General features: G+C 54.0%; 3 protein-coding genes across 3 annotated transcripts; 2 read left to right on the top strand and 1 right to left on the bottom strand.

Moving 5' to 3' along the window:
* Positions 1-379: 379 nt before the first annotated feature.
* On the bottom strand, positions 380-3,422 carry HRG_11701 (reverse transcriptase (RNA-dependent DNA polymerase) domain-containing protein; the record flags this gene model as incomplete). The annotated part of the gene is made up of 5 exons (XM_044870171.1): positions 380-1,002; positions 1,132-1,314; positions 1,372-2,867; positions 2,947-3,092; positions 3,159-3,422. The coding sequence occupies 5 exons, from the start codon at positions 3,420-3,422 to the stop codon at positions 380-382; spliced, it is 2,712 nt and encodes a 903-aa protein (XP_044714666.1).
* Positions 3,423-5,800: 2,378 nt separating this feature from the next.
* Positions 5,801-7,113, top strand: HRG_11700 (uncharacterized protein; the record flags this gene model as incomplete). The annotated part of the gene is made up of 2 exons (XM_044870170.1): positions 5,801-5,864; positions 6,200-7,113. 2 exons carry the CDS (start codon positions 5,801-5,803, stop codon positions 7,111-7,113), a joined length of 978 nt encoding a protein of 325 aa, XP_044714665.1.
* Positions 7,114-10,293: 3,180 nt separating this feature from the next.
* On the top strand, positions 10,294-10,988 carry HRG_11699 (uncharacterized protein; the record flags this gene model as incomplete). Its single annotated transcript, XM_044870169.1, has 3 exons — positions 10,294-10,396; positions 10,569-10,602; positions 10,667-10,988. 3 exons carry the CDS (start codon positions 10,294-10,296, stop codon positions 10,986-10,988), a joined length of 459 nt encoding a protein of 152 aa, XP_044714664.1.
* Between the last annotated feature and the right edge of the window lie 3,454 nt (positions 10,989-14,442).

The raw sequence follows: 14,442 nt of genomic DNA, 5'->3' as shown, positions 1-14,442 counted from the left end.
AACGGCACGATCGACGTACTATACACACCGAGCGCAGAGCTGATGGCGGATGGCCTCACCAAGGCGCTTCAAGGCGACAAATTCGACGCATTCGTGGTCCAAATCGCTCTCGAGGACATCACCGAGCAATTCAAAGCAGTGTGGCTAACAAACCGACCGACTCAGACCGGCCCCTCCGGTCGGTCGGTCTAGGTCAATCCTGAGTCTTGGTCGGTCGGTCTGGGTTTTGAGCACCGGTCGGTCTGGGTCTGAAGGTGGTCTGAAGGTGGTCTGATTACTTAATTTGCTACAAGAAGTCATACTTTGTTGTGCATTTTTGTGTGCATTTTGCAAAGTATTCTCTGCCCAAGTTACGCGTCAGATATGTTGCTACTTCGTTCTACTCTACGAGGCCTCTGGATAACCATTGCTTTTGAAGCTGATCTGCCTCCACAGTGTCCTCTGACAGATTGTTGCGCTCGTCTGTGATCAGTCTCTTGGTCTGGCTGAAGACTCTCTCGCATTCAGCGCTCATGCCGGGAATCGAGAACAGGTCGAGCGCCATTCGATACAGCACTGGGTATTCAAGTTGATGTTGATGCCACCATTCGAGCGGGTCGGCGACGTCGAGATCCTGGACATAAATTGGCCGAGTTTGGAATAGATCGAGCTCGGTCACGGTTCTGGCTCTTCTCCGTCGCACATTGAGAGAAGTGGCTGATCTCTTGCCGAAAGAGCTGTAGTCATTGTCGGCACTGGCGGCCTCCCTGTCGGATTCGTCGTCCAAAAGCCCTGTCTGCGCCTGTATCTCGACCTCTGCCTGCTGCCGATATTCCTCGAAAAGGTCACTAACCGCCCTTTTCATTTCGCTGTACCATTCCGGTTTGTCCATTCCCTCCGACCAGTGCCGCTCAAAGTAATTGTACCCGTAGGAAGGGTGAAGCGCAAGCGCCGCACGATACACAGGGGACCGATCTGTCTTGAGGTAGTAGTCCTCCAGTTTCGCCCAACCACAGTCGATTCCTGATTTGAAGTGAGAGGCATCCTCGTGTCGGGTCAACTCCGCGGCTTGCTTGAACTTGATGAAGAGATAGTCCATCGTCTTCAGCGTCTCCCACACGGCTCCATGGCCGCCCTCTGCTCAGTCCTTACTGGCGTTGCCTTCCATCGTCTGGGTCAAGATGTGAAAGGGCTTCAGAAAGTCAAAAAACCGTTGCAGCTCGACCCAGTCGGTAGCGTTCAGGAAGTCCTTGGTGATGTCACGTCGATCCACATAATTCCTGGGCTTCTGCCAACGCGACTGATAGAGCTCAATAGCACTCCGAAGCTCGAGCGCTGTTGACGGTCAACGATGTTCAGATGGTTGCAGCTTCAGACACCACGGAAGCCTACCTCTTCTAATCATCATGTAAATGGAGCTCCATCTCGTTTTACCATCAACCAGGATCTCCAGCGTAAAGATGGGATCGTCCCCGGCAAGCTCCGATTGCAACTGTCGAAGTGCTTGTCGCCGCTGGTCCGTTCGACGGATGTACGTGGCGAGGTTGTGAAGTTTTCCCACTGCTCCGACCTTGGCCCAGACATCAAATTTGAACTCGTCGGTCGCAGCTCGAAGTTGTGACTCAAACTTCCCAGCATTGGAGCCAAATATGACAGCCCGGACGACCAGGTTGATGATGTGGCCAACGCAACGCAGTCGCCGTCGCTGCACGTCCATCGGGTACCATTGCGCCAGAGTTTGAAGGCATGTATCGTTGCTCTCCGCATTGTCAAGCATGAAATACCCAAGCTTTGATCCTAACTCGTATCGGTCTATCACCTTCTTGATGTGTGGACCAATGTTCTCACCGGAATGCGGCCCTATCAGTTCAATCTGCAGGTCCGCTTCCTCGAAGACCTTCATCTCCGGCAGGGTGGATGTTTCTGAACAGTCAGAACTCATCGCGCTGATATGTGCTCTTGTCGATGATGGAATCGCACTGTCCGGTATCAACTGTATCATTCTTCCTTGTTCCCGCTCGTCGTCGATGCCCTGTGGCTTGTCTTGTTCGCGACGGGACAACGCATCGGGCACGACAGCCTCGCTTCCCGGTCGATACTCGAGCTTGAAGTTGAACTGGGACAATTCGGCTGCCCAACGGCTCTGCCGTTCCGTGAGCTTCTGGCGTGTCATGAAATACTCCAGGTTGCGGTGATCGGTGAGGATTGTGAAGGAGCCGCAGCTTCTGAGCTCGGCACTCCAATTATCGAGGCATTTCATGATGGCGAGCATCTCCTTGTCGTGGATTGGATAGTTGTACTCTGCTGGTGAAAGTCGCTTCGAGAAGAAGGCGCACGCGTGTCGACGTCCATCTTGGTCCTCTTGCGCCAGGACGCCTCCCAACGCGTAGCCTGAGCAGTCCGTCTCCAAGAATGTCGGCAGGCTCGGGTCCCACTGCTTGAGCACGGGCGACTCGCAAAATCGTCGCTTCAGTTCATGAAACGCCTCGTTCTCCGCCCGCGCCCAACAAAAGGCAGTTCCTTTCTTCAGCAGAGCGTCTAGCGGCTGAGTGATCTTAGCGTAGTCGGGGATGAAGATCCTGTAGTAGTTGGCGAAGCCCAGAAAGCTTCTGACACCCTTCACCGTGGTAGGGCTTCCCATTCGCGGATGGCGCGCTGCTTCTCGGGTCGCACGCGATTCCCTTCCTGCATTTACAATGAACCCAAGGTACTTGACCTCTTGTACGGAAAACTCGCACTTCGCTGGGTCTAGATGTAGGCCGGCGTCGGCGAGTGCTTGGAGAACCTTTCGCACCTTGGCCTCATGATCAGCCTTTGAACCACTCGAATAGATCAACACATCGTCTAGGTACGCCGTGACGAAATCGTCCAGCCACTCGCGCAACACGCTGTTCATGTATCGTTGGAACGATGCTGGGGCGCCGCTTAGGCCGAAGGGGGCACACGAGCCACTCGTAGAGCCCGAACCTCGTGCGGAATGCCGTCTTCCATTCGTGCCCGGGGGCCATGCGGATCTTGTGGAAGGCGGCTACGACGTCTAACTTGGTAAACCATTTGGCCTTGGCCAAGTTCTGCAACGTCTCGGCGATGAGTGGCAGCGGATATCGGTCGCGCTTGGTAATTGCGTTTAGCGCCCGATAATCACAACAGAATCGCAGTCCTCCACTTGGCTTCCTCACGAACAGCACCGGCGCTGCGGCCGCCGAGCTACTCGCTCGGATGAACCCTCTATCCAAAAGGTCTTTCAGGGTCTTTCGCAAGACCAACAACTCTTCGCGTGACATGTTGTAGAGCGGTCCCCATGGCAGGGGCGGCTCGTTGCCATTCTTGTCAGGCTGCAAGTTCACCTCGTGGTCCACACCCGGGCGGTGTGGCGGCAGCTTCATGGCCTCCTCTGGTGAAAACAGGTGGCGGAACTCGTTCAACACTTCCGCTGGAACCATCTTGCTCGGATCAACTGGCGGCTTCGGTTGAAGCGCCTTTTCTATGTCTGCCAAGCTGATCGCTCGTATCGAGAACGCGTCGCACGTCTGGCGTCTCTTTGCACGCCGGCACTCCGCCGTGAACACGGCTGCCGACACAAGTCTTGCGCTCCGAATTGCGCGTACTTTGGCGGGCTCTTCCTGCCCTACGAGGCGTACCGTCACGCCTGCTCTTCCGTGGTACACTTGCCGCTTAGCAGCGTCGTACACGACCTGGTTCCTCCATCCAAGGCCGGCCAAGGAACATATCCTGGCCGAGGCTTGGGACGACGTACGCAAAGATGCGTTCGTCAAAACCGGCGGTCTCGACAACGACAGCCACAACTCCCGGCGACGTGACACTTTCTGAGGACTCCGAGAATCCCCCGATCTCTCGAGACTTCGAATCGACGAGAGGAATCCGAAACTTTTGGACGATCGATTCGTCAATCACGGCATAGCAGTCACATCCACTGTCGACTAGAACGCGTATCGGATTACCTCTGTTGAGCCGTGCATTAACGAGCACGGGTCGACTATTCATACGCGACTTGAACGCCTTCCAGTCATGGATATCTGCCTTCGAAGGCCCCGGCGCCCGCTTTCGCGCCGGGGCTAGTCTTTTCCCATCGGCTCGTCATCCCCACTGGATGTTGCAGCCGATTTTGAATCATCGCTAGTATCCGGCCGCTTCACGCAGGCGGTCGTAGGCCGATCTTTCTTCGCTTCGCCAGGGAAGACCAAATGAGCTGGGCATTCCGCGACGAGATGACCCTTCCGGCCGCATCGATAACAGCGGCGCTCGTTCTTGGGCGCCGCATCTGCGTTGCGACGTTTCTTCGGCTCATGACTAGTACGGTTGACATCTGCCATCTTGGTATCTCCGTCTGCGTCGCGGCCTCGACTATCGTGAGTTGCACCCCCGCTTCGAAGGGCGTTCCTTTTTTCCACACATTCTAGACCTGAGGACAGCCTCTGAAGAGATTGGACCCATTCCGAGTACGTGGAGCGAGTGGGCGCCGCGCAGACAGTTGCCAGTCGCAACTCCGGACTCAGGGCGCCCTCCAGGTAGCTGATTTTGACTTCTTCCGGCCAGGTAGCGCCGCCGGAATCAGCGAGTTCTTTCTCGAAGCGAGGAAGCAGTGTCGCGAAGCTTTCCTTATCTCTTTGCCTCAAGGATCGTAATTTTTCCAGCGCGCGAGTCCTGGCGTTCGGGTCCCCATAGCACTCTTCCAAATATTGGAGGTACTGGTCCGGATCTGAGTCTCCACCCCTTCCTCCGGCTTCTACATACGCGATCGTCATTTGCTGAGGGGCACCCCCTAACCGCGCGTAAATGTAGGCGAACTGGTCCGCCTTACTCCCAATTACCCTTCCGTCTACACGAAGCTTGTTCTTCATCTCGCTCAGCCAAGCGCGAAACTTGGATCGAGCGCCCTCGAATCGCGGTGGGTCTGGGAGAGTCGGCCTGGTCTTCCGCAATGATGTGTCGACCAAACGATTCGGTTCATGCAGAGGTTCCGCTCTGCTCTCCGACTCGGTCCCTAAGGGCGTTGGCCTCGAGGACGTCAGACTGTCTTGCAGCAGTTGAATCTGCTCGCGCGTGGCGTCGCGATCGGCATCGCGGTCGGCACGCAAACTTTGCATCTGCTCAGCCATCTGGCTCATCATCTGCATGAGGAGCTGGGAGGTCCGCTCCGGGGAGCTCCCGTCTGCAAGGGTTGAGTCCATCGGTAGTGAGCTCTAGATATGTAAGAGGCTGGCCCGGAGTTTGTTCAACTAGCAGGTGCCTATGTGTTGTCTATCTAGAGCTGAGGAGGAAAGGAAGCTGAACTTGAGGCGTAGCCTCGAGTGCGAGCTTATATTACCCTTCACAGAATGTTCTCGCAGCTTCCGGGTCCGCGGAGCGGGGCCGGTGCTGCCACCCGAGCACGACCCACCGGACCCGGTACAACCGGGTCCACCAAGCCGGGCACAGCCCGTGACAGTATCGCAGGCAAGCCCAACGGGCAACACAGCTACAGGCCCTGCTCCCCTCATCGAACGTCACCCCTAGCATCGAACTACGAACCCCTCCGCCTTCGTCTCAAACCCCGGCTCCCCCGACTCCAACTGCGACAGCCCCGACTCCCGCGGCCCCGGCACACGCACCGACTCAACGAACGCTGCACCCGACAACCTATCAGTTTCAGCTTTCTAACATTGTTCAAGACCAAGCCCCTATCGCTGAAGCCCCTAAAGCCCCCGTGCGAGCGAACATAGTTACGCCCATTGTGACTACACCTCTCGATGCATACACAAGGCTTCCACCGGATAATATCCCAAATGCCCTCGTTGACGCAGACACACAGCATAAGTTCATGAAGCTCTGGAACAAGAACAAGAATTACACTGGAGAGCCGTACGACCTCTTCGATTATTGCAGTACGAGATGGGCAGCAAGCATTAATCTTGAGTGGAATAAAGCTCTTGATTCTTCTATCTAGAGAGGGAGTGTAAATGATCTTATATAGCTAGAAGAACAGTGGAAGTGAATGAATAACCCAGCTGTTGGGTTGTGGCTGTGAAAAGCGTAGGCAAAAGGAAGGTTAATTGCCTGCATTAGCCTAGGTTGACTGGAAGACAAAATGAGTCTTGGCTGAGTATACGGCCGAATATGCCTCGGCTGAGGGAATGGTGAATAAGCCTTGCAAAAGAAAGGTTGATGAGGCTTGTAGATATTGATGTGCCAGTGTAACAGTGCAACATCGATGATAAAGTCCGCATCTTTATGAGCCTCTGCTATAACATCCAACTCAAACCAAACCAATTCCACGCCCTGCTTCCTCACATCCTCGCCGACCGAGCCCAGATGTATTACATCGATCACATCAGCTGGACCGCAACATTCCGACAGGCATACGATAGCATCAAGCAGCATTTTGATACAGAAGTGAACCACGCACATTACTACACGGATTGGACTAGACCTACATTCACTAAGCTTCGTATGGATAATGCCAACGCGACGAAGTCACTCCAGGAAGTGCTCCAGCTACTCTTCGACAAGTTGCAACGGTGTCAGCGTGCCCTCGGCAGGGAATTTGCTGATGAAGTTCACCTCCGAACAACCCTTATCAACGCCTGCCGCGGCGTGCCAGAATTGCAGCACGCCCTCTTCAAGCCATCAAACAAGATAGAGGCGTTGTTTGCAGATCTTCGTTCTTCCATTGAAACACATCTCGCACGCGGCACAAACCCCCAATACGCCCAGGATGATAACCAGCAGTACTACCTTGATCGTCGATACAACAACAACCGCGAAAGAGGTAGTGGATACAGAGGAAGCAGAGACTTCAAAGGCCAGAGCTACAACCGCGGTAGATTCAACCAACGCCCTCAAGGCAACAACAACCGCCCCTGGACTAGGAAGTGCTTCGTGTGCAACAAAGAAGGCTGCTGGTCCACCAAACACACGGCCGAAGAACGTCAGAAGGCCAAGAGTCAATATGTAGCCCACTGTCACTTCACGGGCACGCCCGTGGAACTCGCGGCCTATGTGACGGACTACGAAGGCATTGAAGGCGACCCGCTGACGATGACGGCGACTGGGATGAGAATCAGGATGACGATGCTAACCCGAAACAGTGGCAAGCAAGTCAAATGCTCTGCCAGCAAGCGTTCAACCATTTGATCACTGGTGAAGACGCTTACCGTACAGATCAAAACACTGTTCCCGCCTCACAATTTGTTATTGAAGACCGCTATTCAAAAGACAAATTCCAAGGCATCATGATTGACACAGGTGCAGCCAAAGTCTCTACAGCCGGTCACTCTCAGTACATTGCTTTACAACGAGAAGATCCCTCTGTAGCCCTAGACAGCTCCAAGTCCGGCCAGGCTACCATCAAATTCGGGAATGGCGAAGCCATTCACTCGGTTGGCTCCATCGCCCTCAAAATACCAGTCGGACGGATCACGTTCCATATCCTTCAGACTCCTACCCCTTTCCTGCTTTCTTTGGCCGATATGGACCGTCTTGGAATCTATTTTAACAACATCAAAGACACCATCGAATGTACTAATCATTGTACTAATCGCCAAATGAGCATCCCTGTCACCCGTAAATGGGGACACCCCTGGTTCTTTCTCTCTAAGGCCGAAGACTCCATCACGTTTCTCACAGAGGCTGAGATTCGTACACTTCACCGACGATTTGGACACCCAGCAGTCCCTAGGCTATATCACCTTCTGAAGCAAGCCGGCCACAGCGACGTCTCGATAGGCACATTAGAGACTGTCTCTAAGTTCTGCCATCACTGTCAAATGCACTCGCAAGCCCCGAGACGCTTCAAATTCACCCTCAAGGATGACCAAGAGTTCAATTACGAAATCATCGTTGATGTGATGTACCTAGGAAGCCCACAACGCCAAACATCACCTCAAGAACCTTGATATGTCTACTTCAACCTATGATTCCTGCCTTTTGATCACAAACACAGGCCCTAACACGTTTGGCATTGTTGGAATGCAGACAGATGATACCCTTATGCTTGGAACAGACAGCTTTTCCGCCCGTGAAGAAGAAAAGCTCGAGGAAGCACAATTTCGAGCCAAACCAAAGACTTCGATGACCCCAGGAACAACGGTTGACTTCAATGGTGCAAAACTTACCCTGCTGGACATAGGATCCCTATCGCTTCAGTAGAAAGGACAAGCCACCAAAATCGCCACCATTGACCCCAAAGCATTTGATCATAGCCAACGCTACGTCGAGCAACGAGCGCGCGGATCGTACATTGCCTCAATCTGTCAACCCGAAGCCTCCTTTGACGTTTCTATCGCAGCACAAGCCCGGACCCTGATGACAACGACTGCAAAGCTTTGAACAAGCGCTTGCAATGGCAAATAGATCACCAAGAACGAGGCCTTATGTACAAACCTATTGATCTCGCCACCGCAAAGCTTTTGATCTTTACCGACGGATCGTTTGCAAACAACAAGGACCTATCCTCGCAACTCGGATACGTTATTGTCCTTGCTAACGAGACTGACCACAAAGAGAAAGAGTTCAGGATTAACGGCAATATTATCCACTGGAGTTCAACCAAGTGCAAAAGGATAACTCGAAGCGTTTTGGCCTCAGAAATCTACGGAATGGTCAATGGATTCGACATTGGCATATCGGTATCAACGACTTTAAAGATGATCACTGACCGTCTCGGACTTCCTCCTATCCCTCTGATCGTCTGTACGGACTCGTACTCTCTCTACGAATGTCTCATCAAACTAGGCACAACGAAGGAGAAGCGATTGATGATCGACATTATGGCCCTTCGTCAGTCGTACGAGCAACGAGAGATCGCAGAGATTCGTTGGATCAACGGTGCAGACAATCCAGCTGATGCTATGACAAAGGCATCACCGAACCGAGCCCTGGAACGTCTCATCGATACCAACAGTCTGACAATTCGAATGGAAGGATACGTCCAACGCCCTTGATCACTTGTGACGCCCATGATTAAATGGTCATTGCAGTCAACTAGCCCGTCTTTCTTTCGTCCATTCCCTAAGATCCCTATTGTGGGTACTCCGCACAACCGGACTTTCGGCACAGTTATCATTACCTACACAACTAGGTCTTTCTTCTCGTTTGAACCTGGATGGATCATTGCTATGCTTCTCATAGCAAAAGAAAAGTTGCCAGTGTGGGAATTCTAGTAATCTATTGTACTCATCTAGCTAGCTCACGTGCGCTGTCACGTGTACGGATGAGGCCACATAGCTAGCATCGTGGCCTCCTCCCTCCCTTGAAGAGCGGAAGATAGACGAATACAACACACCGGTTAACCCCACCCTTTGCATGCAAAGAGACCTGCCAACAAAAACCATATTTCTCTGTCTGGTTAGACCCAGTGAAAATGACGCGTGACCTTGAAGCCACGGTAGTTGAGATCTAATGTTAAGATTTCCAGCACTATACCGCCGTCGATATCTTTACTGATGATATTTATCCCCTTTTGGTCCGACATCGAGCACAAGATGCCGTCACCGGCGGTAGAGTCGCTCATACTGTCGCTCATACTGCCGTTCATGGTGCCGCGCAGGATTCCGTACGCAAGGAGGATAAACGACAGGGTAATTACGAGCTCAATAAGCCACAGCAGTTGGGTGACAATGATACTGACGACGATACACGAGACCGGCTGGCCGATCCGGAGCATGCTCTGGGTGCGGAGTGACCTCGAGGCGGAGCAAGCGGTAACGCAGTCAGCGGATTTGACGGCGGTAATCCTTCGGCTACCGGACCGAGATCTGATGGTAGTGTCGGTATACGTAGAGTAGAAGAGCGAGGTGCTATCGAGAGCGGTAAGAGAACTGCATGGATTAGTGGTGGGCTTCCGTGGTGGAACTGGACGTCGTCGCGGGGGACTTTAATCGCCACGATCTGCTCTGGGAGGCGATGAGGTAGCAACAAGAAGACAAGGGAAGCGCAGCCGATCATCGACCTGATGAATGACTGTGGGCTCTGCAGCCTGCCGCGAGGCACCAAGACGTGGCAGGGCCAAGACTCGGAAAGCACGATTGATCTAGTGCTTGCGTCGGCCGAACCGAACCGGCAGACGAGATGGTGACATGCAATATACACCCCATGGAGCACGGATCGGACCATACAGTTCTTGATGAGGTGACGAACCGTATGTTCACGGAGCGTCCCCTGTCGCAGGTCGAGGTCGTCGCTCATCTTCTAGGATATCCAGCCGAATTTTCCAATGGCAGCGCCTAGGCGTACCTAAACACATACCGGTACTAGCTCTACTGGCACGTCTTTCGACGATTGCGGCATCTGCGACAAGTAGCGCATGGGTCACAGATGATCCCCTGGATGAGTCGGTCGTCGTCGAAGAAGCAGGCCCCAGGATCTCCCGCGTCGAGGCATATCAGCACCGTGGAGATCTCCTACGAGGCCTATGCCTGTACGACTACGTATCGCTGGTCAGACTCAAACGCAACAGCAACGACGGGAGCTGTGGGGCTAGGGGGGAGGTGCCTTTCGATGATGGGCGGGCACCAGGAAGACGCTGGGTTCAGGTGCTCAGGCGGCCGGGAAAGCAGGCCACCGTTTGCCTTGACGGCTACCTGAGCAAGACTTTGCCCACGACGAGGACTCGTGTCATCGGAGGTTTGCGCGGAAACCGATTCGCCGGAGGATATGGGAGACGCTAATTTTTTTCCACCTTTGAAAGGGCAACCGTGCAGCACTTTGTGCTATTTGTACCATGGGAGTCTTTCATGTGCGAAGAAATGGGCGACATCAACAGCATCTGGGCGCGGGCGCGAGAGGCGCTGGCTCCGAGAATATCATGTCTCGGCGACATCGTGCCGATATCGTGCGGCTGGTTCGACGATCAGCCGAAGACGCAAAACGCGACGCTAAGCAATGGGCATCCTCATCCGGAGATGCCTATCCGACGGTCGCACACGTGGAAGGGGCGGGACGGACGAGGCGGGCGCAGAATCAACAGCGACGTATCAGTCCAAACAGCATCGGAAACGCAACGCAGCTGATCGACGTCGTCCGAGGTGCACTGGACTCGAATCAGGTGACGGCCAAGTCGCCGGAGCAATGGCGATGATGCAACAGCTCTATCGGTTCCATCGATCAGCGCTTTCCTCGACGGCCGAGCGGCAGGCCGCCGTGGTACAGTACCCGAACAAGGGGCGAGACGGATAAGCATGTAGGGGCGGGTATTTTCCGGGGTCGCACTGCCACCGTAGGATCAGGTCAGGGCCACCAAGTCGCAGCAGATGAGTGCCTCGAAAGAGAGGGAGAGGATGATCCAAGGCATACAAAGTATAACCGTGGTCCGAGAAAGCGACTGCCGTGCTGCGTTGCGGAGGGTCATGGTCGGCTTAGCTGGCTTCGAGGAGGTCGATGTCGAAATGGCGTTGGCCGACTTCGACGAGACCGCAGACGACGTAGAGGCGGGAATGCAGGCTTGGCGGGCAGAGAGTTGGCAACACGGCCGACGCTGAACAAAACGCAGTCGATCGCTTTCCCAATCATATGCTGCCAGCTCGATTTGATGCGACAAAACGACGGAGGCGAAGTCGGCCAACTCTGCCAGTTCGTCGGTGGCGAGGGCAGGACTGGCAAGTCGCGAATCATCGAGGCATTCGTCGAATTGTTCAGTAGGAGGAGCCTTTCGAATCGCCTGCTGATCACGGCGACATCAGGACTGCCGCAGCGCTCATCAACAGTATCACGATCCACTTCCACCTGCGGGTTCTCCAAAGACTAAGGGGCGGCCGCGAACACGGCCAGAGATCTTGTCGAGGTGTGACTGCCAACCAAGCGGACCGGCTCGTCCATGGCCAGTCTCGGATGGATTGGCGGGAGAAAGACGCACTGGTCATACCATGCGCCATCTTCGTCAGAACATATTTCCATGTTATACCGGGACGCTGATCTATGAGCGGAGAATTGTTGCAACGCCGTGGTAGAGTGATGGTGAAGTCAAGAGGTTGGCGGAGGACTGGCATGACTAGATCACCAACTGTTGTAGAGGCGAGTGGCGGGGGACGGGGTGGTCGAGGGAAAACGGGGGTGTCGCTCCTAGACCCTTCCGCTGCTGCCTGGTGCTCGGCGCCAGCTCACTTTCTGGCTGCAGTGAAGACGATTTTGCTTACCAAGAAGGGGTTGCAGTCCTTACAGCTCAGTACTACCAAGCAGCCAGAAGCTAGGATGCTGTCAATCGCCCAAGACGAGGACTTGCTGCACTGTTGTGAAGCCAGAATCGGCCGCAGGTACGGTAACGGGAATCCAGGCACCCATGATGAGCGGAAGGGTCTAGGAGCGACACCCCGCGTTTTCTGTACCCAGCCTTCTCCCCGAACTTCTCTTTGCGACAGCTGGTAATTTTGTCCTACAGTACCAATCATCCGCCAACCACTCACTTGAGTTCACCATTATTCCGCCATAGGATAGAGCCGCTACTAGATGTCCAAAGGCACATGTTCAAAGGCTCATACCGGCGGCACAATCACAACCGCGGCCAGCCAAGTCCCTGCGAGCAGAGTCCCCCTGCCTGGCCGACCCCTGCCAGAAGTATCGCTTCCCAGAAAATGAGGCAATGACAACGACAATAACGACGACTTCGAAAGCGGTGTCGATACTCAGGCTGACAACCCGAGGGCACGACCCCATCTAAGCTTGAAAGCTCTCACAGGACGACAGCCTCGCACAAACCAGCAAGCGTCAGGCAGTTGTATTCACCGGCGAACGACGATGACACCTCGCGCGAGCCCAGCTGCGTTTCCACTACAAGCGGAGACATGGGAGGCGTTACAATGACTGCCTGGCGGGGCTATAGAGCTTTCCAACCGATCAGCGGGAGCAATATTTGCCTTTACAAGTTCCATTATACGTGCTATCTCGCACTGAATGATCGCCTCTTCATTACGCCTGTTGGCCCTAACGGGGCAAGTATCTCTCGATACTGGCATGGGTGCAGAGGAGCACGCAGGCCATTGGACCATAGACCGGCCGCCACGTCTGGGAAACGACTTCATCCACTGATCCATCATCAGTCAGATTGATACCGCTTCACAAAGCCGCAGACGCTTCTGATTGGAGCACATTGTCACCTCATCGTACATCTCTCGGCCCGGAGGCTTGCTAGGCGGAGCCTACGGCGGTATGGCGGCGAGCCAGTCGTGGACAGCAGTCAGTGCGGCGGGTGGAGGGCTGCCAGCTCAAAGGTCTGCTCGGCGATGAATTGCGACGTGACGGCGCGGTCTAGAGCTAGCCTCTAGATGGTAGCCAGATACGCCGGACGGAGAATGGCTTGGGCTTCTGGATTTGCGTCTCGTATCACACCGTTTCCGGGGCTGCCCACAGCGACTCGCATACCCGCAGGCAGTGATCTTGTTGGACTGGACTAGCATTGGAGTGGATTTGGATGGACTGGATTTGGCTGGACTGGATTTGCAGTTTCAAAAATTTGGACTGGACTGGATCGAGAGGTCTGGAGGCTCCTGGAGCTCCAATGGACCATGCCTAATTAGGAAAGAAGAAAACCTCAACGCCAATTTTCGTTTCAGGGCTACCACAACAACGCGTTATTGATTGGAATACAGCGTGCTCATGACGAGCAGTGGTAACTACCAACGTAGAAATTCGCCAGACGGGAGATGTGACCGACTGCCGGTATAACTAGCAGCAGGAATCCCATATTTCCATCTGGCCAACAAGGTAACCACCGTAACCTTAACTTGATCAACGTTCCAAATGGCCGCATCGACAATCACCCAATTCTTCACTGGCGCTTCTAATAAGCCCTCTAGGTCAGATAATGTTGTTCTCGCTCCGGAATCGATCAACAGTCGTCGCGATCCGGAGGCCCTGATCCAGCCAGATGAGTTCAGGCTTCAGGGAGAGGAATATACTCGCTGTGCCGTGCTGGCAAGAGGCCCTAAATCAACAAAGAAGCGTACATCCGTCATATGGTTATACGGTGAGGACCTGAAGTCAAAAATAGATGATAAACGTGTCTGGTACTGCTATCTCTGCGAGAAGCAGCGTCGTCAACAAGACCTCCCAGCTATCTCAAGTGGCAATTCTACAGCGCTTGACCACCTCCACTCGAAACATGATATCGACAAATCTACTGGGAACACAAGAGCTTTCGAGGAGACTCGGTTGACTCGAGCCAGCCCTCGATATCCGACTACCAAGACGTGAAGTCGATCATCTTCTCCCGCCGCTTAGATAGGTTCAAGGAACTGCTCGTCCGGTGGCTGGTCGGTTGCCATATCGCCTTCTTCCAGGTTGAGAATGACTACTTTCGCGATCTCCTCTTTTACCTGTTCCCGCCCTTGACGAACTTTCTCCCAAGGGCAGCGTCAACTATTCGACAGTGGGTGATGAATTCGTTCGAGGTGAGGAAGGAGAAATTGCGGCAGGACATGCTCGACAGTCGGAGTTCCATTTCGTTGTCATTCGATCTATGGACGTCGCCAA

The sequence above is a fragment of the Hirsutella rhossiliensis genome (assembly GCF_020360975.1).
Source record: "Hirsutella rhossiliensis strain HR02 chromosome Unknown scaffold00022, whole genome shotgun sequence".
Taxonomy (NCBI): Eukaryota; Fungi; Ascomycota; class Sordariomycetes; order Hypocreales; family Ophiocordycipitaceae; genus Hirsutella; species Hirsutella rhossiliensis.
Note: the sequence above shows the minus strand (reverse complement) of the source record. Positions and strands in the feature narration are given on the sequence as shown.